We start from the raw sequence: 26,168 nt of genomic DNA on the forward strand, positions 1-26,168 counted from the left end.
GTCTGCGGTTCAAACCTCCGACCTCCTTGACCCGTGTGGAGCTGGCCCATGTGCAGTGCTGATGCGCGCAAGGAGTGCCGTGCCACGCAGGGGTGTCCCCCACATAGGGGAGCCCCCATGCGCAAGGAGTGAGCCCCACAAGGAGTGCGCTCCGTAAGGAAAGCCGCCCAACACAAAAGAAAGTGCAGCCTGCCCAAGAATGGCCCCCCCACACACGGAGAGCTGACACAAGATGACGCAACAAAAAGAAACACAGATTCCCAGTGCCACTGATAAGTATAGAAGCGGTCACAGAAGACACACAGCATATGGACACAGAGAGCAGACAACTGGAGGGTGGGGGGAGGGAGAGAAAAAATAAAAAATCTTTAAAAAAAAAGTTGCACAAATTAACTTTAAAAAAATAAAAAAAAATAAAACAGTAACAAAACGGAGCCCAGCCTCTTCCTGATTCTGCTCATTTCCCTTACCCCTCCCATCATCTGTGCCAGGGACCCGTTATCCTCCTTGAGTTCCCTGATCTTGTAACCGCACGGCACCTCTACTTCTAAGTCCTGCCAAATTGCCTTGTAAATGTTTCTTGGACATGTCCCCTTCTCATCATCCACATTTGTGCCTCATCATTGCTTCCTGGTCTCTGATCTCCAGTCTCACCCCCCACCAATCCACCCACTTCCTGAAGTCCAAATCTGATTGCTTTCTCCTCTGCTTAAATGGCTCCCCATTGCCACCAAGATAAGGTCTTATGAACGAGGCTTCCTTCCACTGTGTTCTCCATTCTGGGGCCAGCACGTGGTGGGGGTGGTGACAGGGGGCCCCCCAGGCTGCAGCTCACACTAGGGCACTGACTGGGAACCATGAGGGGACGGGTGCTAGGCCACAGGTCCAGGAATAGCAGCACTTGAGGTGGGTCCTATCATTAGCCCCATTTTACAGGTAAAGCAACTGAAGCTCAGAGTCTAAGCTCTTAGCCAATGTGCCAGGACAGGGAGCGAGAGCCCCTGGGGACAGGTCTTAGTGCACAATAGGAACTGGCTCACTGTGTGGCCTCAGCTGAGCACACAGTAGGGGCAATGCCTGGAAGCCTCTGAGGGTAAAGTCTTTGAACCCTGAGCGTGTGGGGGGGATAACAGCGATGTTTTTCAGGAACTGGGCTCAGTAGGCATATCCTCGGAACATACCAGAAACACAGAACACCCACACACAGTAGGCAAGCCAAGGGCAAAGACCATGGGAACCCAGTAGGGGAAAGAATGGGGTGCCAGGACAGGCACCCAAGAAGATCCATGAGCCCCCTGGGGGGCACATAGTACTTGGGGGCCCTGTGGCCTGGGGCCGGCACTGAGTGGGACAACACGGAAATTCCAGGGACGGCACTCATAGCAGGGGAGCTCGGCCCAAAGCTGCGCACCCAGAAGGTCAATGCAACAGGCTTAAAGCTATTTCGTGCTGAGTGTGGAAGGCAGGGGATAAAGGGCTCCAAACCCAAAGATGACATGAGGCCACTTCCTAGAGATGAAGGTTTATTGGAGGGTTATCAGTGCAGCGCTGCCCCTCCCCTCAGGGGCAAGTCAGTCCAGTGTGGGGCCCTGGGGGCCGAGGGGGACCGAGGGGGGCCACAGGCATAGCAGCAGGCAGAAGGGGAAGGGAACAGCCCCCACAGGCTCACCCCTAGTCCAGCCCAGGGGCAGTTCCCAGGAGGCCTCAGGAGTGAACCTGGGCAGCCCCTCGCGAGGTCCTCAGGTGTCTGCAGCTGAGCTGGAAGGGCCCTGGGGCAGACAGTGCCGGTGTCGGAGAATCGACTTCTCTTCCTGCAGGGACAGGAGTACCCGATACATGCATTACCACACAATGCCACCCAGCATGGGACACAACCGTGTCACTCAACACGCACCACCCCCCATACGTGCCACCGGCATGGATCATGCTACTCAGCACATGTCAAGCATGCCAGCCAACATATACCAGCCTACACATATGCCACCCGGAATGGAACATGTCACTCAATACATGTCAACTGTGTCACCCCAATATTCACCACCCCACACATATGGCACCTGACATGGATTATGCTACTCAAAACATCAACCGTGTGACCCAACATGCACCCAACATAAGGGTAATTCAGCATGAGGCATTAATACATCAACCAAAACTCAGGTCTCCTGACATCTTCCATTCAAAATTTGTTTCGTCCCTGGTACCAATGTGTCTCCCACCAGGACCACACTTCAGAAGCACGTAGCCCTGTCAATAATGAACAGACTGGTCCTCACGTATGACATAAACATGCCATGCTACACCCAATATCTCTTCTAAGGTGTTTGTTACTCAACATGGGCTATTCAACCCTTCAGTCATAAAACGCCTTACCCTGTGTCTTCAAACACACCACACTGCCATCACAGAACTCCTGATACCCCTGGGTCTGTCAGTCACTGCAGGGCACCCACCACACATACCACCCACACACACACCAACTCCGCCTTATGCCACGGCACTCAAGACCAGCCAGGGCCTGGGCAAGGGGCTCTCACCACCTCAGAAGCAGTGCTGGGGCTTGCGCCCTCGGGAGAGCCCCCTTCATCCCGGGAGCAGTCGGGTCCGGCGTCCTCCTCGTACTCTGTCAGGCAATCCGATTCCTCCCCTGGAATTGGAGTGGGGGGGAAGGTATGGCATCTTCAGCCATATACACCTGAGCCCTCCCCTTCCGGGTCCCCTCAGCCCCTCACCATCAGCACAGCCGTCAGAGACATAGGTTGTGGGGGGCTCTATCCGGGACACGATCTCTGCCAAGTCGGTGAAGCCAGAACTGGGGAAGGCAAACACCTGTAGGTGGAGTAAGAGAGGGTCACAAGGGTCCATGGGGTCTGAGGGGGTCCGAGGGGCCAGTGGTGTCTTGGGAGCTTAGAGGAGATCTTGGGGGACTCTCTAAAGTTGGTGGAGGACTGAAGGGCTTAGCAAAACCCCAGGGGTATCTTGAGTCATCTGAGGTGGAGACTGGAATCTTTGTGGTCAGAGCGGCCCCCACTGGGGGGGGGCATAACAGGCTTACGTCTGAGCGGCGGCTCTCGTTAAGGTCTGCAGACCGCCGATCTGTAAGCATCTTCTCGATGATGTCACCGCGGCTCCAGCCCCCAAACACAGCCTTCCCATACTGGTAGCCCACGTCCTGTGGGAAGCGTAGGGCTGGGGTTGTGCCTGCAACACTCCAGCCCCTCTCCTCTGCCTCACCCTCTCCACTCACTCCCACTCTGTCTGCCCCTTCCCCGGCTTATCAAAAGTCCAATGCTCCAGGGAGCTGGTGTTTAAGATGAAACTTATTTCAGACTCAGCCACAGGGAGCACATTCACCGGTGTATCCCACGGCACTGCCCTTGCTAATCAACCTCTCCACTATCAAATGGGAGAAGACAACAGTGGTGTGCAAAACAGCTGATTTCGAGGTCTGCAAAACTGCACCAGCAGGACAGGGAGCCCTTGCACACACCCATAGCAGACATCACACATCAATTGTCACACAATTCCCCAGTGAGCCCAGGAAAAGTACTGGGCACTTTTACCCAGGGCTCTGGGCAGCAGCTGCCAATTAGTTTCAGCTAGCATGGGCTATAGGACATTTCTGAGGGTCAGTGGCATAGGCCCTGCTACTGCCCAGACTCATGGCAGATATCACCAAGCGATCACCGTTCTCATTCCCACCAAGGCAAACAGCATCAGAAATCTCCACCCTGTGCTTTGGGCAGGGCAGCTGGCACACAGAAAGAAAGTTAGTTCATACATAGCACGGGGGCACCCAACATCCCTGCCGCACCAGCTGCGCATGTCACTCATCAATCGCTGTTCTGTTTCTTACAAATCCCGGAGGCAGCCCTAGAACCCTGCCCCTCGCAGTGCTCTGGGTGGTACGTAGTAAATCTCACTGGCCCATCCTGTGGGCACTGTGCCACTCCCACCCACTCACGTAGATCTGGTCAAACTTCCCGAAGTCCATGGTCTTGAAGCAGTCAATGGGCGGGCGCAGGTACTCGCAGTAGGAGCTGGACTTGACGACCTCCAGCTGCCGCACACAGGACACGTAGGCCAGGCGGGACTGGATCTCGGCCATGTCTGGAACCTTGACCTTCTCTGACCAGGGGTTCAGCCGCTTCCACAGCAGCCACCAGCCAGACAGGCTGTCCCCATAGGTGCTGAGGTCTGTCTCGTCCTGGCTCCCCACGTCAATGGCAATGACCGTCTTGGCCCCCATGCTGCGGGCAATGTCCGCTGTGGGGACAGGGTGGGAGTCAGCAGACGGCTCCCTCTACCCGGGGCCCAGGCCCCGGAGCAAGGAAGCTTGACCCAGTTCCAAAAACACAAATGGTCATTAAAAAAACACACACACACACACACAAAAAGTGCTGTCATACAAAGGGCAGGGAAATGAAGGTAAATGACATTGAGGGGATAGGGTCAAATTTTGGGGCCAGAGGAATGGTGGAGGTGGGGACAGACACAGGGGAAGGAAACACAGAGCCAGGACCCCAGGGAATGAGGCATGAGAAGGCAGAGAAAGACTTGGGAGGAAAGACACCAGGGACCGAGTCATGGGTGGGGGGAAAGGGCCAGGGATACAGAGAAAAAAAAGAGACATTTGGAGGTGGGGGGAGGAAGAGATGCCAGGGTCAACTGTGGCAGGGAAGACTCCAGGCAGAAAGAGGAACCAGGGATGGAGGGCACGGAGCAGGCACACAAGGAGGTTCAGGGACGCAGGACAGTGAGGTGAAGAGGTGGGAGGGCGGGGTGACAGGCCTGGCGAGCAGGGCGCTGGGCTGGGCGTCCACATTGGCACGTCTGTGGGCCCCTGCAAGGGAGCGTCCCTGCGTGGAGGTGGGAGGTAGGGCCTGGCAGCCAGGCCCAGGCCAGAGGATAGCAAGTCTCCGTCAGACTCCACATCCAGCTCCCTCATGAGCTCATTTGTGTTTCTGGGGACAAGTGCCTGTGCCCCTTCTCCTGGGTGCCCCCACGGGGGAGGCTGTGCATTGGTGAACACGTGTGTCTCTGGGTGTGCTATGCCTCTGCACGCCATCTGGCCCCATCTACACTCATTTCCATCCCAGCGTCCCAAGTTGGTGTCAATGTATCTGCTTTCTGGTGGATCTGGGAGTGGGCCCAGCACCTGTGAGCCTGCACATGCCTGCTCACGCCTGTGCGGCTACATCAGGCATGTGTCTGTACAGAGTACCTACAGCAGGAGCCGACAAATGTTCCTATGAAGGACCAGACAGCAAATATTTCCAGTCTTGCAGGGCACATGGTCTTGGCCTCAATGACCCCACTCTGCCATAAAAGCAGCTCTAGGAAATATGCAAACGAGCAGGAATGGCTGTGTGCAATAAAACGTTACTTATAAACGCAGTCAGAGATTTGGCCCCCAGGCTGGGGTTTGGCTACCTCTGCCCTACAGGAACCTGCAGCTCACAAGCATGTTTACCTGCAGGGGGCATGCTAAATGGGTAAATGAAATGTTAAAGTTGTGGACCTGCCTGTGTCTCATCCATCTGTGTCAAGTCAGTGGGGGGTGAAAGACGCTGACTCAGTTATGGATGCCTCCCGTCCGATCTGTTTGCCCACCATACATGCCCGTCTGAGTGAGCATGGGGGGTAGGTGTAGATGGACTGGCAAGCAAGTGGACAGGTGACCTGTCTCACCAGCACATCTGCTCATCTGTGCCCATGTGTCTGACTGTACATGTATATGTACAGGCACCTGCCTACCATGTGAGCCTGAGAGGATGTGCATGTGTGAGCCCATGAGGACCTATTCTAGATGCATGTACTTCTCTGCTTGTGTGTCTTGTTGGGTATGCACAGCAGCCTATGTGCACAAGGCTGTCTGTGTACTTCGCTGGGTGTACATGGGTTTCTATGTGCCTCTTGGGTAAGCACAGGTGTCTCTGTGCCTCACCGGGTGTGCACAAGTCTCTGTGCCTTGCCAGGTGTGCATGGGCATCTGTGCTTTACTAGGGGTGCATGGGCATCTGGGAGCCTCACTATGGGTGCATGGGCATCTGTGTGCCTCAGTGGGGGTGCATGGGCACCTGGTGCCTCACTAGGGGTGCATGGGCATCTGGGTGCCTCACTGGGGGTGCATGGGCATCTGGTGCCTCACTTGGGGTGCATGGGCATCTGGGTGCCTCTCTGGGGGTACACAGGCACCTGTGTACCTCTTGGATGTGCATGGGTGTCTTGTGTGCCTCACTAGGGGTGCACAGGCTTCTGTGTGCTTTGCTGGGGGTTGGGGGTGAATGGACACCTGTGTGCCTCACCGAGTATGCACGGGTGAATGTATGCCTCACTGAGATCTGCGTGCACGTTTGTGTGTGAAATGGTAAACTTCTCAACAGCATGCATCTCTATCTAAGGCACACTCATATACCCAAGTATATACGTGCGTGCTCCCTCGTGGTTTAGTAGTTAGGATTCAGCACTCATACACCCAGGTATGGAGGTGAGCATGGGCAGATGTGTCTGCGTGTAGGGGAGCTGCATGTGCCCAAGGGTGTGCTAGCATGTGTCCTCTCAGCGTGGGAGCCTGTGTGGGCCCATCTGCTTGCGTGGGAGCCCTGGTGTGTAAGCCAGCAAGCGAGTGTGTGTGTGGGCAGCGACTTGCCTGGCAGGTTGTTGATGTAGCCGCCATCCATGAGGAGGTGCCCGTCCTTGGGGTCGCAGAGCGGGGGCAGGTAGCCCGAGAGCGTCATGCTGGCGCGCACGTACCGCCACAGGGAGCCTGCCCGGCGGAACACACAGACACAGACACGCACGGACCCGTTCAGACACGCTCAGAGGCCCAACCGGCCCGGTAGGCGTGCTGACCTGGCACATTGTTAACGTAGCACCCGTCCACCAGCAGGTGCCCATCCTTGGGGTCGCACAGCGGGGGCAGGTAGGGGCAGTAGGAGGCGCTGGCCCGGACGTAGCGCCACACACGGCCTGTGGGGATGGTGTGAGGGGGTAAGCCGCTCAACTAGTCTCCCAGCTCCCCACCCCCAAAAACGAGCACGGACATACCTGGGGCCTCTGGGACATTAGTGGGTGGCAGTTAGTGGTCAGCGATCAGGCCGGGGTGGACGGTCACTTGTGTTAACAACATCCCAGGTGCTCAGCTGCCCTCCCTGCAACTCCCCCCACCCCCAATATGGCCGTAGCAGCTGTTGAAGGGATGGTGGGGGTGGGGGCACCCACCATCTTTGTGGACACGCATGGCTGAGGCAGTGATGTCTGTGGTCACGTTGAAGTATGGCAGCCACAGGTCCTACAGGGAAGGAGAACAAAGCAATGGGGTCTGGGAACTGGAATTACGGGGGAGGGAAGGCGGGGGCAGGGCTGGGAAAGGAGGTGGGTGTACCTCAATCTGCTTATCCTGGAAGACCCGGTGGATGCTGCGGTTGAAGGCTGACCCCGTGAACATGGAGGTGACAGGGTAGGTGAGGTCCAGCACAGGCTCCAGCACTGACGTCATACTCTGGAGGTAAAGAGGGGTCAGCAGGGTCACCCATCAGGGTTCAGGAAAAGAATGTGGATGACAATGTGGCCCCCAAGGGTCAAGCAGAGATCACCCAGGCCATCAACAAGGTGGGCACTGAAGATCCTGATTACTCCAGCTGTAAGCTGGGGACCGGGACATTGGCCAGGAGTCAAGGAGGGCGTCAGCCCAGGTCCCTGCAAAGAACCCAGGGGAGGGGATCCCTAACCAGATGCACATAGAAAGTGAGGGTCTTGCCAGGGCATGCAGATTAAGAAAGAAAGGGTTCCAGGAAAGGGTCCGACTGGGTGGGGGCAGCATCGCCAGTCCCCCACACACACACCTTGGCCCACTCGCGGGCACGCTGCTTGGTGCGGCTGGCGCTGCGTTCCTCGGCGTACAGGGCTCCGATGAAGGAGCCGATGGACGTGCCGCCAACCAGGTCCACGGGGACCCCCGCCTCCTCTAACGCCTTCAGCACCCCGATGTGTGAACAGCCCCTGGGTGGAGGGGAGCCAACCACATGCTGGGGACCCGTTTCAGGGGTCCCCCTTCCCTTCCTGTCCCCCACAGCCAGAGAGCGATCTGGGCTGAGCAGCAACCCCTTCTGCGCCCTGGCCCCGCCCAGGGGCTCTAGGAAAGCAGGCCCCGCCCCCTCACCTGGCCCCGCCCCCGCCCAGCACCAGGGCGATGGTGTTTCCCGTGAGCACTCGCGCCAGGCGGGAGAAGTCGCTGTGTCGGTCTGCGCGCCGGGAGAAAACCTTCTCGTAGAGCTCGTGCTGGGGTGGGGTGGGATGGGGTGGCGTAAACAGCGACCATGAGGATGGGGGCGTGCGAGGCAAAGGGGGAAAGTTCCAAGGCTCCCCCGCCTTGTCCTGGCCTCGGGTGGCCCATCCTCCACCCCGGGAGGTCCCGCCCCGCCGGCCCCGCCCCGCCGGCCCCGCCCCTCACCAGCTTGGCGGGGCTGCGGCGGGAGAAGAGGCGGCGCGGGCAGCGCAGGTGCAGGTGGCCCGAGCACCAGCTGCGCATGTTGAGCCACTCGACCGTGCGCGCGGGGCCGGGGCTCTCCTCACGGTGCAGAAGGACCAGCTGCTTGAGGGCACGCACTGCCGTATTTTCCAGCATCTGCTCGAGCTACAGTGGGGGTGGGCCAAGGTCACCGGCTGCCCCCCACATCTGGCCCGGCTGGGGACCCTAGCCTCACGGCAGGCTGGGCTCCTGGGGGGGCCTGCCCCCCATCCACTGGGCCTGGCTGGGGACCCTGGTCGCCCTGCCTCACGGTGGACCCCGCCCCTGGGGGGCGGGATCTCCAGACCTGGCCGAGCGTGGGCTCCTGGTCGCCCAGCCCCACGATGAGGATGCAGTCAGCCTGGCGCAGGCAGCGAACGGTCCACGGCGTCAGCGACGCATCTGTCTGGTAGAGCACGATGCGGTGTGCATCTTCCTGCTGGGCCAGCCACCCCGACAGCCGGAACTCTTGGATGCTGCAGGGGAAGGGGGGAGCTGGTTTGGGTTTGCATGCCCCCCAGAGACCATGAGACTCACTGCCAAAGGTGCTGAGACACCCAGGCCTTCACAACCGAGTGCAATCACACCATTATCTCCCCAAGGACCAGGAAGGGGGGTGGGTCCCTGCTCCTGTGTTCACAGCCTGTCACAGGAACCCAGGTCTAAAAGTCTCCTAAGCCCCACCCTCCTCGCTCTCCCCAGCCCCTCCATCCCCCGCCCTTCCCCATACACACCTATCCAGTGCAGAAGCCCCCAGGCGGGCCCGGATGATGTCACTGTTGAGGAGGAGTGTGGGACCTGGGGGCAGGGAAGGAGGAAGGGTTAGGAGTCAAGACCAACAAAGCCAAGAGCCCCTGGGAAGAGATAGCCCCTCCAATGGCCCAAGGTCCCACACCACCCCAGCCTGCAGTGACCCAGCCTGCAGTGACCCACCCAGGCAACACCACTCAGGTACTCTGCCCCACCATCATTCACCCTGCTCCTCTGGACCAGTGGCCTGCCCCCTCCTCCACGCCCCTTCCCCATCACTGACCAATGGCTTGTAGGGCGTGCTGCAGCTCCAGTGTGAAGGCCACCATGGGTACTTCGGCGCACACGGGCAGGACAGCCACCGTTGCCAGGTTGCTGGCTGGGTTGGTGAGCTCCGAGTGTGGGAGTACACCCAGCCCTGAGCCTGCTCAGAGACCCGGAAGGATGAAATTGGCCAAGTCTGGGGAGGGTACCCTCCTCCCTCCTCTGAAATCTACCCTGCCTTCCCTGGCTGGCAGGTTCTGGCTGGCCTGGGTCCTTAGGCAGCCACAGTGAAGGTCATAAATTCAGTTCTAGACCCATTATCTCACCCAGTCTCCTCCCTTGAGCAACCTGGCCATCCAGCCTTCTGGTTTAGCCCTTGTCTCCCCAGCGGGATCTGTTACACTTTCCCCACCAACTCTACAACCATTCCCATTCACCCCCTCACTGCCCCTCCCTCCCAGTGGGCCTTATCTCTTCTGTCCAAGGAAGGGACTTGAACAGAACATCAGGTAGAAATATACCTATTTTTAATCCATTTATTGATTCTCAGGCTCTCTGTCAATACCTTAAACCAAGCCCTTGACCTTCATCTCCTGCCTGGACCTCTTGCAGTAGCCTGTTTGCTGGTCTCCCCATTTCAACTTCACCTTCCCCTCCCCATGCTCACAAAATCCACTCTAAACAGAGCAGCCCAAAATACCGGTAAATTTTGGAAAAATTTTGGTAGCGGAGGCTGGTGATGATGGCACAATACTATGAATGTAATTAATACCACTGATTGTATACTTGAAAGCAGTACAAATGGGAACTGTTATGTTGTATGTATGTTTCCATAATAAAAATGAAACAGGAGAGTAGATGTGGCTCAAGCAGGTGAGTGCCTGCTTCCCACAATGGGAGGTCCTGGGTTCAGTTCCCAGTACCTCCTAAAAACAAAACAAAACAAAAACAAAAATAACAAGCAAACAAATGAAAAAACCATCTCAGGGGAGCTGACATGACTAAGTGGTTAAGTACCAGCTTCCTTCCCACATATGAGATTCTGGGTTCAAGTCCCACACTTCAGAAAAAAAAAAGAAACAGACTATCCTGTTTATTCCATAGGAACAGAAAGCACATCAATAAGTACAGAGTGGGAAACAGACTTGGCCCAGTGGTTAGGGCATCCGTCTACCACATGGGAGGTCTGCGGTTCAAACCCCGGGTCTCTTTGACCCATGTGCAGCCGGCCCATGCGCGGTGCTAATGCGCGCAAGGAGTGCCGTGCCACGCAGGAGTGTCCCCGCGCAGGAGAGCCCCACATGCAAGGAGTGTGTCCCATAAGGAGAGCCGCCCAGCGCGAAAGGAAGTGCAGCCTGCTTAAGAATGGCGCCGCCCACACAAAGAGCTAACACAAGATGACGCAACAACAAGATGAAGCAACAAAAAGAGACACAGATTCCCGCATCGCTGATAACAACAGAAGCCGACAAAGACGACGACGAAGATAACGTAGCAAACAGACACAGAGGACAGACAACTGGGGTGGGGGGGGGGAAGGGGAGAGAAATAAATAAATTAGTTAAAATCTTAAAAAAAAATAAAGAAGTTAAAAAAAATAGGTACAGAGGGTTTCTGCTTGTGAGTGATGAGAAAGTTCTGGAACTAGATAGTTGTGATGGCTGCACAACATTATCCACGTACCTAATGTTTCTGAATTTTTGCTTTGAAATGGCTAAAATGGTAAATTCTATGTTATGTGTATTTTATCAAATATATACACACAAAAAAACACACAAAGACTTTTCCCCAACCACACTTAAAAGCCTCCATCTGCTTCCCCTAACAGTCTGAATAAATTTAAATGCAATCTCACAGCCCCTACATGACTTGCACCCTATCCCCGTTTCTCAGTCTTGCTTATTCTCCTCACAGTACCTCCAAACCACCAATCTCCAGGGCAGGGCCTTTCAATTTCTCTTGGATGTCTGGTTCCATCTCATTTATCAAGTCTCAGCTAATTTTCCTCAGAATTCTCCCTCCCACCCACCCTCCTCAAGGGCCGACCCTCTTTTGTTTCCTTTGCAATAGCCCTCAGTGCCTGACGTTGAGCTCTTTCTATGTGATTTTTAAGTTACATCTTGCACATCAGGAGGTAAACCCCACTAGGGCCCTGTCTGTCTCCAGCCGACCACAGGCTCCTGGGAAATTTGCTATTCTCTCCAGCATCCCCCAGAGGCTGTAGGAGCTGGAGGTCTTAATGCTCCTGCCCCCATGCCTGTCCCAGAATTACTTCAAGCTGGCCTGGGTACCCTGGTGGGTCTGAATGAACATTTACAGTCATGACACAAAACTGGAGCGGGGAGGGACAAAGGAGGTGGGGTATGGCCACTGCCCACCCCCCGCCTCCACATACCCAGGTGTCAGCATTGATGGGCAGAAGCCTCTGGGGAAGACAGGCAGCTAAAGGATGCCAGGCTGGTCTAGGCTTGGGCCACCACAATCTAAAACCGGGCAGGAAATAGCCTTTGCTTCCGCCTAGGTGTCAGACCCACATTTCAGCACCTGCCGACCCTGATTCCTTTTTCTATTATATCCCATGCCTGAACTCCAGCCCCCAGCATGAGGGGTTTTCCCAAAACCACTTCCCAAGAGGCCCTGGAACCCACACACTGCCCATCAAACCGTGGCCTCCATTTCCCAGTGTGTTTGGAATCTGGGCTCCATTCACAGCAAGCCTGGACATGGGGAACCAAACGCCCCGCTTCAGTCCTGATAGTCCAGACTCCATTGACCAGCCAGTCCCGTGTCTAGGACTACGTTTCCCAGCATGCCCAGGAACCCGGACTCCACCTCCCAGCATGCTCTAGTAACAGGTCCTCTCTCACCTGGGAAAGGTCCCTGCAGCTGCTGCAAATTTCCCAGGATTTTCTGACTCAGCAGGTGGATAAGGCGAGTAACGACCTGGGGGTGTTGGAGGCCCCAGGAGGCCCAATGAGGTTGGGGGAGTGACTATGCAAGTCCCGCCCTTCACTCAAGCAGGGTGCCTGGGCCTCGCCATACCCACAGGCTCCACCTCCACCCTGAAAGCCCTCCCTGTACATTAGGCTCCGCCCCCCACAGTGCCTCGATGCCCCGCCCCACACTCTGTGAGTCCAGTACACCCCACAGTACCTGCGGGTACTGCCCAGGACACCCCAGACAGTACCTGCGGGTACCGCCGCTTGATGTGGCCCAAGGTGCCCTCGGGGAGCTTGGCCAGCTCCGTGTCGCGCACTGCGTGCACTGTCGTGGCACGTGGCTGCCGGGTCAGCGCCTCCACCTGCGGGATGCGCAAGACTTGGGCTGGGAGGCCCCAGAGATGGAAGGGGACGGTCTATCTTGGGTGCATAAACGGGGAGGTACCGCCCCTCCCAGAGGGTACCCAAGATGGGGGCAGAGGGAGTCAGAGGCAAGCTTCACACCCATTAGGGATTTGGAAATGGGGAAAGGGCAGGAATCCACGACAGGAGGGGGTCCCCCTCTTTGGATTAAGAGAGATCTGGGTAGCATCAGAGATCAGACCCATCACCTTTATTAGGTATCCCTGCCCAAGGGAAAGGGGCTGGGTGAAGTGAACCTGAAGATCAGAAGACTGGGACTGCAGCCTAGCTATGTGGGGCGACCAGCCTGGGGGAGGTCGGAGGTCAGTGGGTGGGCGTGCTCACCACACCAATGAGGTCCCCGCGTCCATACTCGCCCACTAGCTCCTTCTTGCCGCTGCCACGCTGGATGACGCTACGCAGCCGCCCGTTGAGCACGATGTAGGTGCAGTCGGAGCGGTCGCCCTGCCTGGGATGGGGAGCGAGTGAGAGCGAGCAGGGACCGAGTCCTATGCTTGGGTCCTAGCTGCAAGGTATGAGGCGGACCACACCTGTACAGCGCGCGACCCGCCTCCACTGCAGTCCAGTCGATGGCGAAGTCCATCTGGCGCACAAAGGGCGACATCCTGGCGGCTACTGTGTGTGCTGCACTGAGTACCACGCTGGGCTGTGCACGCATGATCCTGCAGAGATGCAGGGGAGGGGATGCAAGGGCCGCTGGTGCCCAGGAACAGCCCAGAGGGAATGGAAGGGCTGGTGAAGGCCTGGGGATGGGACAGGAAGGGCTCTGTACTGCCCCAGAAGGATGTAGGATGGCCAGACCTGGGGGAGGGGAGAGCCAAGGGATGGGATCCTAGACCAGAGTGGAGCTGGGTGGGGGGAATCTGAGCATTATCCCCATCCCAGCCTCAGCCTAGACATACTCGTAGAAGTCAGACTTGGAGATGCGCAGGAAGGTACAGTCCCGCTGGGCACGCAGGGTGAAGATGAGGGGTTCGCCCGTGAGCACAGCCAGCTGCCCCACTAACTCCCCGGGCTGTGCCACGAATAGGCACACATCCTCTGCCTTGTCTATCATGCGCTGGTAGACGTGCAGGCAGCCCCAGAGCACGAAGTGTAGGCTCACGTCCTGTGGAGACAGAGGCCAAGAGATGGGCAAAGTCAGGATAGGAAAGTTGAAGGAGGTCAAAAGAAGGAATGCAGGCTTTGGGCCAGTTCTGAGCTGAGCATCACATCTGACTACTAAGCACCCAAGGAAGACAGTACTGATGGATCACCCAAACTCGGCCCAGATTCAGACCCAAGAGCTCTTTCCGACATAGTCTGAGGCTGCAAGGATTGGCCTTACAGCTGCCTAGCTGAGTTTAAATCCTCTTTCTTCATGCTGGGACAACTGGATAGCTACATGCAGAAATGAACTTAGATCCCTACTTCACACCATATATAAAAATTAACTCAAAACTGACCAAAGGGAAGTGGCTGTGCCTCAAGCAACTGAGCTCCCGTTTACCATATGGTGGACCCAGGTTTGATCCCTAGGACCTCATCGTAAAAAAAGAAAAAAGGTATCTCAGACCCGTGCGGAGAGGCACAGGCTCCCACGCAGCACGGAGAGTCACAGGCCCCCATGCAGCAAAGTGGCACACTAAAAAGACGATGACACAACCAGACAGAGAGAGAGAAAAAAACAACTGACCTAAACCTAAGAATGAAGACCACAAAACTCTTAAAAGAAAATTACAGGGGTGTCTATTTTTGAGGTCATAATGAGCCTGGGAAACAGGCACAATGGATGTTCCACTTTGTTCTCTAGAAGGAATATTTGGATTTTCTCTGTAATAATCACTTGCTAGCCAGGTATTTTATGCTTCTGGGAGGCAAAACACCTAAATGCCTCACCCAAAGCCATTTTTACTGTTGTTCTATTTAGATGGCAACTGGGGCATAGAATTCTGACTGCCCAAGGAGATACTGGTGCTGACAGGCATGCAACCTGGGAGTGGGGAAATTGTATTTTGGTTCCGTCCTCTCTCTTAGCAATTAAAATAGCTGAGGGAAAAGGAGGGGGCCATGAATTATGGGAATACCTCTGGCTGTTTTATAATTGCTAAAAAGTGATCCCCAGATCTTAAAAGGTCTTGGAGAATTAAAACACATTAGTAGGATTCCCATTCCCTGTAGGAAACTAGTAGGGTCATTTATTATTTTTTATCTAACCTATATGGATTTTTCCTTCCATGTACTAAGTAAACCCACTCTAAGAATGGTCATTCTCTTATTGTTTCATTTACATAAGTTTTTCTTTCTACTTCTGGACAATGAATGGGTACATTAAACAATGTGAACATATTTTGATAATGTCTTCACCTGGGGATAATTTTGTTCAACTTCTTATATGAAAGCTTAAGTAAAATAAATATGACTTGTCTTTTTGTATGCCACTCAAATGATTTCTTTTGGTCTTATTCTGGGGAAGGTATTGTAAGGAGTGAGTAGCAGAGAAAATTGGCATTAAAAGAATAAATGTTGTGAAAAAAATTAAAAAAAAAAAGAAAATACAGGGGTAAATCTTCATTACCTTGAATTTGGTGATGCATTCTTAAGATATGACACCAAGAGCACAAGCAACAAAACGAAAGATAAATTGGACTTCATCAAAACGGCAAACTTTGGTACATCAAAGGGCAGTATTAAGAGTGTGAAGAGAACCCCACAATATCTGCAAATTATATGTTGGAAAAGGGATTTGTATCTAAAATATATTAAGAGCTCTTACAATTCACTAATAAAAAGACAAATGATCTAACTTAAAAATAGGCAAAAGATCTGAACAGACATTTCTCCAAAGAAGATATAATCAGCACATGAAATAATGCTCAATGCCATTAGCGATCAGGGAAATGCAAACAACACCAGAGTGAGATACCAATTCATACCCACTATAATGGCTATAATCAAAAAGCCAGACAAGTGGAATTGTGGAGAAATCTGAACTCTCATATACCGCTGCTGGGATATAAAATGATGCAGCTGCTTTGGAAAACCATCTGCCCTTTCTTCAAAAAGTTAAGGAGAATTACCGTAGGAGACAGCAATTCCACTCCTGGAAAACATATTCACACAAAAACTTGTACACAAATATCCATGGCAGCATCATTCACAATAGCCAAAAGGTGGAAACAACCCAAATGTCTGTCAGCTGGTGAAGGGATAAACAAAATGTGGTGTAGTACACAACAGATTATTCAGCCATAAAAGGAATGAAGTACATGCTAGAAAAACCTTGAAAACATGGTAAATGAAAGAATTAAGCCACAAAAGACCACAGACTATGATTTGATCTATATGAAACGTCCACAGTAGGGAAATCTATAGCGATAGAAAAGAGACCAATGCTTGCTTAGGGTTGGGGATGATGGGGGAATTGAGAGGGGACAGCTAAAGTATGAGTTTCTTTCAACTGTTATAAAATTGACTGTTATAAAATTGATTGTGGAGATGGCTGCACAATTTTGTGACTCTACTAAAAGCCACTGAGTTGTACCCTTTAAAAGGGTGAGTTGTATGTTACGTGAATTATTAATATATTTCAATAAAGCTGTTAACAACAACAAAAAATCCTCTTGGTTCTTCTCCGCTTGTTTTGCTCCAGCCCCGCTGACTTCCTTTTATTTCCTGGAGAGCAGCATGTTTCTTCCCAGCAGAGATTTTGCATAAGCGGTTCCCTCTGTGGAGAGTGCCCTTTCCTCCCACCCTTCCTCCACAACTGGAGCTCACTTCCTCAGAGACGCTGTCCTAAGCCAGACTGCCAGCCTAAGCCAGACTTCGTAGCACCAAAGCCACCTCCTTTGTACCACTAAATACAGGTGATTTGACAGTCATTTGTGCACTCATTTGAGTAATGTCTTCCCCTCCCACCTTCCCAAGGGCAAGGATCATGCTGTTCTTTTCATTTTCTCACTTTCTTACCTCCATAGCAGGCTGCCCACAGGGCCTGGGACACAGCAAGTGCTCAGTTAACAGATGTGTCCCTCCTCTCTTGTGTTCTACCCCTTAATCAATAAGGAATCTAAACTTTCCAGAGATAAAAAGATTCCTTCCCTATCAACCATACAAATCTGTCTGGTTCTCAATAAAGCCCCAGAGAGCTGGGAGCCAGACAACTGGCTCTGTCTGTCCCAGGATATAGATACACATGCTGGAACCTTCTAGGACAGAATTTACAGATTGTATTTGGGATACAAATGGGAAACTACTAATACTACGGTATCGTTCATCATCAGATTGGGAAACACATTTCTTTATTGCAGGACTTCTCAGAGCCTTGAATATGCAAATGATGTTCACTTGGACCTTCTAAGAAGGGATAAAACAGGCAGCATTTCCCAAACCTGGTTAATTATGGATCCCTGTTTGTAATATAGGAGCTCCATGAAACATACTTTGGGAAATGTTTGTGTAGAGCAGGGTTTCTCAACATTGGCACTACTGACACTCAGGACTAGGTAATTCCTTACCATGGGGGGCTGTCTTGTGCATTGGAGCATCCCTGGCTTCTCCACACTAGATGCTAGCAGCACTCCCCAAGTCGTAACGATCAAAAGTCTCTCAACTTGCCCAATGTCCCCCGGGGGCCAAAATTGCCCCTGCTTGAGATCCACTGGTGCAGTTTTGGAGGAAGGCACCACAGAGGAGTTGTCCCTAACAAAGTTCCAGAGACCTCCTAAGCCCCGAGTGGTACAGACCCGCCTGGTCCATTGGCAGGCCAGAGTCTCCCAAATAAGCATGGTCCAGGGGCCTCTGGAGGAGCTAGTGGCACCAACTTCCTCAGCCTGTTTCCCAAGTACCAGAAACGGTTGGCAAAGCCTCAAGAAACTTCCTCTCCAGAACTGAGCCCAGCCCTGCAGCAAGCAACTCAAGGTGACAGCAAGTTCAACAGATCAAGTGACAACTCACGATCCCAGCCAGCTAACAGCCCACACGTTTCTCCTCTCCACCCAGAGGTGGCACTGGGGTGGGGTGAGGCATGCCTCATGGCCTGAACCTTCACCCCCCGTCTCCACACAAGCTGCTGTGAAATTTTCTCCCCTCCCATTCGTTCCCTTTTTCGAACGTTACACATCTCAAAATTGGATGTTTCCTCTTTAACTTGCATAATAATTCTACGAGTAGATAGCATTTTTACCCTCATTTCACAAATGAACAAGCTGAGATGTTTCTAGATAATTTACCCAAGGGTAAATTACCCAAGGAGTCAGAGTCAGAATTTCAACTTGGGCCCATCTCACCCCAGACCCCACCCTCCTTCAGCATTTCCTGTGGGCTCATGACCAGGCCACCCCTCCACCTGTCTCTGTTTCCCACGTGGAGAAGGGGGGTATTGGCAGGGTACAGTTTCCAACACCTCCTGGGTGCTGTCAGGAGCCAACGAAATCCAGTCCCTGCAGCTGGTTCACTGCCTCCAAATTCAGATTCTGACTTGTGCTAATGCATTGGGCACCTATCCCAGTCAGGGCACAGGGTTAGGAGGAGGAGGGAGAATGTCAGGGTGTATTGTCGGATTGCGAGGTCAGAAAACCGAAGTTACAGAAAGGGCCAGGGGAGCTAAGAGAGTTCAAAGGTTGGGAGACCTAGAGTAAATGATTCAGGGGCTAGAGGTCAAGAAGAATGGGGTAAAAAGGGCTGGGGGTCAGGTTCTTAGGATCCAAGAGTCAGGGACTGGAAATCATAGAAGGAAAGGTTTCCCTGCTGGGGGTGAGGGTCCAAAATACTGGGGTTAGGATAACATGCTTAGAGATTAGGGGTCAGCCTCACCTGGTCCCCCTGGCGGGCAATGATGGTGCCGGCTTTGGCGTGATGCAGCAAAACACGGCTGTTCAGGAGGGAGGAGTCCTAGGGGAAGAAGGACGAGGGTTGAGAGTGCCCAGCCAGGCCTCTCCTCCCCTGACCTTGCTCCCCTACCCCACCCCCAGCCTCCCTTTGCTGCCCACCTCAATCCTCATCAACTTGGCCAGCTCCCGCTTTGCTGCCTCAAAAATGCTGCTCGTCTGGCGGCCTTGATAGGGTCCAAAGGGACAGCCACCAGTGGCCGACTCATCCTCGCAGTAGCTGTATTCACAGGCACCTGCCGGCTGCTCCCGGAACTCCTGAGTGGGAGTCTGCATGGGGTAGGGCCTGTGACCTCCAGGCTCCCATCCCAGCCACCCTCCTCTGGGGACTCTAACCTTGGCTGGGCCCAATCCAGACCAAGGAAGGGACTGGACTTGGGGGTGGCAGGGGTGGGGAGAAGTGGCAGGGCCTTACCCGAGCGGGGGCTGCCTGGGGTCCTCCAGAGGCCTCTTCTTGCAGGGACACGGAGATCCGGCCACGCTCATAGGCCATGTCGAAGTCCGAGCGGGGGCCACCCTGCAGGCCTGCAGGTGGGCGCAGCATGTTGAATACAAGACTGAGGAGTGTGACCACACTGTGGTCTCAGACCAACCTCTACCTCTGTGTCTATACCACACTGTGGCTGAAATGACTAATCAATTACTGGACTCTTGCCTTCACAATCCTTCTCAGCACCTTGGAGAGCACGAAAGAGCGCCATCTCAATCAACACCCACAAAATGCACCCAAGGAAGTGCTGATGGTATTCCCATTTCACAAGAAAGGAAATCAAGCCTCCAGCAGGCAGCAAAGACAGGATTCAAATCAAGAGGCTTCACAGCCTCCCCTCACCCACCCGGCATCACGAACCTGAGATGTCCACTGGCATGGAGATGCAGCGACTCAGCAGAGGGGCTGAGGGGCTTTCCAGGGATGTGGGCTTTACCGGGTCCCCTGGGGGCAGACACAAGTTTAAGCTCCAGCCCCTTAGAGCTGCTAGGTACAAAGCTAAGATGAGGGAGTGGGTGTGAGGGGCCTGGGCAGCTCAGCTCTAGTTCCTCGGATGCAAGAAGTAGGAAAATTCCAATGGGTGCAGGAGGCTGAGGTGAGGGGCCCCTGGGGGACCTGGTGGAAACCAGGCTTAAGTACCTAGTTAGGTCTGGGGGTCCTCAGAGAGCTGGGCAACTGAGACAGATGACTGGGGAACTAAGAAAGGGGACGTCGATGGGACTAGGGGGCTGAGGCTGGGGGTTCCTGGGAGCCAGGTAGAGGTCATCTTGGGTACCAGCAGGTCCAGGCAGTAGGGCCCCAGTGGGGTCGGGTGGCCGGCCAGATGTCTCTCTCAGCTCCTCGGTGGTCGAGGTGCTAACCATCCGCTTGGAGCCGCGCACGGGGCTGGTGCGGGCTGGAAGGCCTGGGCTAGGGAAGAGGCGAAGCGGCTGGATCTCCTGGGGATAGGGGGAGTGAGCTTGCAGCACTGTCCCAGGAGTCACCAGGTGGCCCCCCTGGGTCCCCTCTGCGCCCCCCCCCCAACTCACATGGCTGAAGAGCTCGTTGGTGAGCCCCAGGTAGTTGTGAAGCGCCAGGAATGTGACCCGCTGCAGCCTCACCATGATGATCTACCAGGGGTGGAGAGGGCCAGGAGAGGGGGAGTCAGGGGCAGAGCCAGGAGGCCAGCACCGGCACCCAGGGTGTGGCCAAGCAGGGAACAAGGTGGTGAGCTGCCAGAGAACAAGAATGGGGCAGCACCTGCAGGGGGAAGTTGGGACTGAGGAATAAGGTTTGGGGAAGGGGGTGGGGGTCGGCTAGGAGAAGGGTGGAGCTAGGGCAGAACCAAGGCTGGGAGTAAGTAAGGGGCTGGGCAGAGTCAGAGAAAATGAGATGCTAGGGGTGGAGCCAGGGTGAAATCAGCAATTAGGAAATGAGGTGGAGGCAGCTAATGGGAGGAGTTAAGGACAGGACCCAGGAGGGCTGGCTGATCAAAGCTGATAAACACAAGTTTATCTCCCGCGCCTGAGATGAGTAAAAGGGAGGGGGGCAGGGCAGAAACAGGCAAGGTCCACTGACCTGCACAACTCGCACCAAGCTCTCAGGGTACTTGGTGAAGACAGTGGAGAAGGCCTCCACGGGTAGCCGCAGCACAGTGGAGTCACGAGCTGCTCGGGCAGACACCGTGCGCTGGGGGTGTTGGTGACCCTACGTGGGGCGGTGAGGGGTATCAAGGGCTGTGACCCTGGCTCCAAGGGTTCTTTCACTGCTGCCCTATTTTCCTGGACACTAAATCCTTTAAGGACCACCCACGGCATCAGGGACACACCAGGGAATGGGGCTCCAGAATGAACCCTGAGCTCTGGCTACCAATGTCTGCTCAGAACCCCAAATCTGAGCCTCTTATTCCCCAGTGTACTAACCCCAAGCCCACCCCTTCTCTTGGCCCAGGCCCACCAGTGTGTCCTCATGCCCCAGCCTCCCCCTCAGTCCCACAGGCTGGTCACTCACGGTGATGACATCCAGGATGCTGAGAAGACTGTTGACACTGTCCCCAGGGACCACTTCCTTCACCACGCACTCCTTCCCATCCTGAGAAACAAGGAGCCACCTACCAATGCTGACCCCATCTGTCGACCAGGATTCCAGACTGTCCCTGCCACTGACCATACTCACCCCAGGGATCACTGATGTCCCACTAGCCCCAGAACCCACTGAGCCTTCTTATCAGCACCCCTTTCCTGTCCATCACTAACCCTAACCACTGACCCTGTTGACCACCCAAATGCCTATGGCTACCTCTGCCACCAACCCCCTCACCCCACATCTCAAAAGCCCACCAACTGTACCGACCAACAGCAATGCCGGCCCCGACAATCACATACCACCAACCAGCCTGCTCTCCCCCCACTGACCACCCCCTTTCCACCAAAGGACTGGAAAGGGTAGTCCACTCACGGGCCCTGGCAGGCAGAGCTCCAGCAGGCCATCCTGTACCACATAGATGCTGGCATCTGGCTGGCCTGGCCGGAAGACGTAGTCCCCCTGGCCAAGCCGCTGAAAGACCATGTGTCGGCACAGCTCCAGGAAAAGTGGCTTCTCAAAGTGGCCCAGTACTCTGGTGGCAGGTGGGGGAGGGGGAGGGAAAGGGAAGGGGTGCATAAGGACAAAGCCGTCCCCTAGTCCTGCAGACTCCCACAACCCCTGCTGGCAACCCCTGGCACTGACCGGACGTTCTTGAGCATGTAGAGCACCTCAGAAGGCAGGTGGGAGTTGGCCAGGTCACCCTCGGTTAGGTCAGCCTCAAGCACTGCAGGTGGGGGCTCCTTCCGCTGGAGCGTTGGCGCTTCTTTCTGGATGCGCAGGATCCTAGTGGGAGGGGAGAATGGGGGGCAGAGAGTGGTCTCGGGCAGTCCTGAGACCCTCCCACATCAGCTTTCCCCTAGGGTAGCCAACTATGGTCTGTCAGTCAAATCAGGCCCACTGCTTATTTTTGTAAATAAAATGTTACTGGCACCCAGCCACACTCCTTCATTTACATATTGTCTACAGCCATTTATGTGCTACAACAGCAGAACTGATTAGTTACAACAGAGATGTACAAAGCCTACAAAGCCCATGCTATCTAGTCCCCTACAGAAAAAAAACCTGCCAACCTCTGAGAGGAAGCCCTGAGGTAGTACCTCCACCAGTCAGGCTCCTGAAATAGACACTCTGGGGCAGGCAAAACCCTAATATAGCTTCCAAGCTATGGACAGACCCCAGAAATAACTCCTCCACTAATGGTGAGATCTCTGAGATAGCCCTTCCAGTAGTCACAGACTAGATTCTGAGATAACCTCCCTAGAGTATTAGGCCCCCAAAGTAGCTCCCATGATTTGGGAGACCCCAGATATCACTTATTTGCCCTTAAATGGTCCTTCTTCCAGATCAGAGAACCTAAAGTTAACCCACATTACATATGGAGAGTCCAGATCGGGCCCTTCTGCTAACCATGAACCTGTGACAGCTCTTCCTACCAAGTCACATCAACCACTCAGAGAGGCCCCAATTGATCACGAAGACCCCTAAGATAGATCCTCTAGTATGAGTAGACCTCTGAAATATGCTTTATGATATGAAGAAACCCAGATTAGTTCTTCTGATCAGAGAGAACCTTGGGAAAACCATTCTCTAGAACACAGGGAGCTCAGGGATAGCCCTTCAATGGTCATCAAAACATTGGGGAAGCTCTTCCAGGGTGTGCAGACACTGGAGGCAGTGCCCATGATGAGGGGAAACCCTAAATATAGACTTTAACTAATCATGGAGATCCTCAAGATAGCTCTGCGACCCAAATCATAGAAAACCCTGAGATAGTATCTCTGTGGGATGACCCTCTAGTGTGTGGCAAACCCTTGAGACAGACCTTCAAGTAAACCTCTGAAATAGCCCCAAGATGTAACAGACCTCAGAGACAGCTCCCAACTTACAAATACCCATGGAAGAGCTCTTCTTGGAGACACTGACAGAGCCCTTTGCTTTTGACAGGAATGCCTGAAATACTATTTCTACAATTCTGACTCAAGAAAACTCTTGAGCTAACTGCTGGGAGGAGAAATTCCTGAGATAGCCTCCCTGATGTGGGAAGGATTCTGAGATAAGTAACGTAGAGAGGGGCTTAGCAGTGTAGAAAGATGGCTGAGATGACTCCTAGAAGAGCTAGAGATAAGCCCCCTAGCAGACGATAGAGATATCTGAGATAAACCCGACAAGACATCCTGGAATAAACCTTTTTCTATGGGGAGACCCACAAAGTAGTCTGTACAGACTCCCAGACACCCTAAACATATAAGACCAATGAAACAGTGGCTGGGAAAGAAATATCTCAAAGATAATGCTGAAATAGGAGAATATCACTTAGATAGGCCATCAGGGAAAGAGAGCCCAGGGAGAGCACTGAGATAGTCCCACCAGAGGAGAATCCTGAGATGGCCTTCCGATTGAGAAGACTCCCAAGACAACCCATGAGACCCAAAGAACCTCGAGAAACACCCCTGGTATGGGCTGATCACTCAGAAAGCCCCTGAGATATCTCCCAGATATGCCCAGCACAGCCTTACTTCTTGGCAATGTTGAGCATCTTAAGTTTCTTCTTCATGCGAGGCCGGGAAGTGGTGGAGACTGAGGCATCTACCAGGGAGGAAGTAGACTGTGACACCTGGGTGGGTTAGAAGGGTGGAGGGGAGATAAATAGGTCAACTACCAGTTCAGCTGCCAGACCCTGGAGGAGAAGTGGGGCCAGATCCGGGGGGCCTTATCAAAAAGGAGGGTGTGTGTGCAGTTCCCTTGAGAAACATAACTACGGAAGGGGTAGGGCTTCAGTTCGGTCGGCTCCAGGGAGCCCTGGCCTCACCTTCCGCATAATCTTCCGGCCATAAAAAAGCACTTTGTCCCTCTTCCGGAATCGATACCGGGGGCCATCCGGGGCTGGGGTTTCTGGGGAAAGGTGGGTTGGGGGGTGTGTGTACTCTGAGCTCCACACAGACTCCCCGCGGCCGAAGGCGAAGAGGTGACCCGGCATTTCAACTCCCCACCCTGCGGCCTCCCTCCCTCGCCCCCAGAGGGACGCTCCGGGTCCTCACTCGGCACTCGCATCCGCCGCACCAGAAAGAGAATGAGCACGGCCGTGACCATCACCGCCACTCCAGCTCCTATCATCACGCCCAGCACCTGAGGAGCAAACGGCACAGGCTGCGCGTCGCAGGCCCGCTTCGCCAAGCCCTCCCCGGGGGCCGGGACGTCCCGTACCCCATCCCATTCCTCCTCCTCCGCCCCCGAGGAGGTCGCAGCCAGCCCGGGCCACTGCGTGTCCATTCTATGGATGGGCCGGCGCGGGTCCCTCCCCGGGGGCGCGAGGCTTCCTTGCGGCTCAGCTGCCCGCAGTGCACGTCGGGAAGCGTAGTTCCTCCGGAACCGACGAAGCCACGTTCTCGCGAGACCGTGACGATACGCGCTGAGCCCGCCGGGAGTTGTAGTCCCCGCGGCGACGCACAACACCGCCGCTTACCATGCCGGTTTGCAGCGGGGCCTCCATCAGCTACTTCAGGTTGGGCGGCGGGTCCTGCGGCCCTGAGTCCTGGGAAACCAAGAAGCAGAAGGACCCCTTGGGTCGTCCTCACTCTGGGCCCGCCCCTCCGCTGTTGGAAGCCCCGCCCCTTGGAGCAGGTCCCGCCCCCCGCGTGCTGTGGTTGGAGCCGCTTCCCCGCAGGGCAGGTGGCGGACGGAGGGAGGGATGCTGCCGCGCAGTGGGGACCGGTCAGAGGGTGAGAAGAGCCCTCGGTTCCCCTCCAGCTCCCTCCGCCGACTCCCAGGGCGGACTAGAAGCCTCACCCGTCCAACCCCGCCCTGGGGCCAAAGGGCAGCCAGCCGGGTCCCTGCAGCCAGCAGTCCACGCCAGGCCTCCCGCAGGGCGGTTTCTAGAGGGGGGGGCGGGGGGGGACACGGCGCACCGCCCACGAGCTTCCTATGGACCCCTCCCCTGCCCCTGTCCTGCGGGGTTGATCGGTCCTGACTAACCGGTCCCTGGGCCGCATCCCTTACCCCCTGCAAAGACCGGACGGAAACCACAGTCCAGAAAACTTGGGTCTGCAGACCACAGAGGAGCAGAAAGGCGCCTGCTCCCCACGCTCAGGGACACCCGGAAGCGGGGGCGCGCGGGACTGCTACTGGGGGCTCGGAGTAAGGGTGGGCTCCCTGGAGATTTACTATCACATTAATAGTAAAGTTTTGAGGTCTGGGAGGGTGCGGTGCATCACTGGGACTCCAGGAAGGATGCTAGCGACATGGCTGGGAGATGTAACCAAGGACGCTTTTAGTACTGGGGGCACTGGAAAGTTACTGAGGTCCTGGAGAATGCAAGACCACTACCCGGGAAAAGTAGGGGCTCGGTGGGCAGATCCCTGGGAGCCCTCGAGTTTGACTGCGGGCCTGGGGGTGGCGCCCGGTCTCCCTGGAAGATACTGATGGATGCTGGAATATTACTGGAGCTTTTCTGGGAAGCTGGGGTGTTTGTGGCGCCGCTAGAGTATCAACAAAGATTTGAAGGAGTCACTGGCCGCTTGAGGCGTCGCCTGGAAAATTCCCGGGGAATGTAGTCCTTTTCCACCCTAGGAAGCACCTGGTTATAGGTGCGGAAACACCTACCGGGACCTGGGGGATGGGAGAACGGGCAAGTCAGGAGCTACAGGGAATGAAGGGGTCAGACCTGGGAAAATCGAGGGCTCGTGAAAGACCCCCGAAGGGACACCCTTGCGGGGCCGCAGCAATTCCGGACTCACCCAGGGGCCGCAGCCGGGGTCCACTCTGCGCCAACACCGCCAGCTTTCCTCCCAGGCACAGAGGGCGCGGCCCCTTTAAATTATTCGCGCAGCGCGCCCCGCAGCCCCACCCCACCCCGAGCCTGG

At 54.9% G+C, this 26,168-nt stretch overlaps 1 protein-coding gene across 17 annotated transcripts; it reads right to left on the reverse strand.

Moving 5' to 3' along the window:
* Positions 1–1,506: 1,506 nt before the first annotated feature.
* On the reverse strand, positions 1,507–26,155 carry PNPLA6 (patatin like phospholipase domain containing 6). 17 transcript variants are annotated; one of them, XR_011646559.1, is made up of 34 exons: positions 25,096–26,124; positions 24,773–24,841; positions 24,348–24,435; positions 24,119–24,201; positions 23,826–23,923; positions 21,952–22,092; positions 21,682–21,841; positions 21,235–21,315; positions 20,803–20,931; positions 20,274–20,354; positions 20,021–20,183; positions 19,606–19,689; positions 19,171–19,280; positions 18,858–19,025; positions 18,682–18,759; positions 13,791–13,996; positions 13,419–13,550; positions 13,213–13,336; positions 12,714–12,827; positions 12,394–12,469; positions 9,546–9,686; positions 9,247–9,310; positions 8,820–8,988; positions 8,456–8,638; positions 8,165–8,283; positions 7,848–8,004; positions 7,388–7,504; positions 7,225–7,294; positions 6,653–6,972; positions 3,965–4,266; positions 3,056–3,172; positions 2,733–2,829; positions 2,541–2,647; positions 1,507–1,811 (listed from the first exon to the last, which is right to left on the reverse strand). XR_011646559.1 is itself a non-coding variant. In XM_058281927.2 (34 exons), the coding sequence occupies exons 2-34, from the start codon at positions 24,797–24,799 to the stop codon at positions 1,740–1,742; spliced, it is 3,975 nt and encodes a 1,324-aa protein (XP_058137910.1). In that variant the 5' UTR covers positions 24,800–24,841; positions 26,043–26,155; the 3' UTR covers positions 1,507–1,739. The 17 variants fall into 17 exon arrangements, 12 of the variants coding, with proteins under 12 accessions (XP_058137910.1, XP_058137911.1, XP_058137908.1 ...); XR_011646558.1 differs by having other exon boundaries at positions 26,043–26,110; XR_011646557.1 differs by having other exon boundaries at positions 2,538–2,647; positions 26,043–26,110.
* Positions 26,156–26,168: the final 13 nt, after the last annotated feature.

This window comes from Dasypus novemcinctus, chromosome 19 (assembly GCF_030445035.2).
Source record: "Dasypus novemcinctus isolate mDasNov1 chromosome 19, mDasNov1.1.hap2, whole genome shotgun sequence".
Taxonomy (NCBI): domain Eukaryota; kingdom Metazoa; phylum Chordata; class Mammalia; order Cingulata; family Dasypodidae; genus Dasypus; species Dasypus novemcinctus.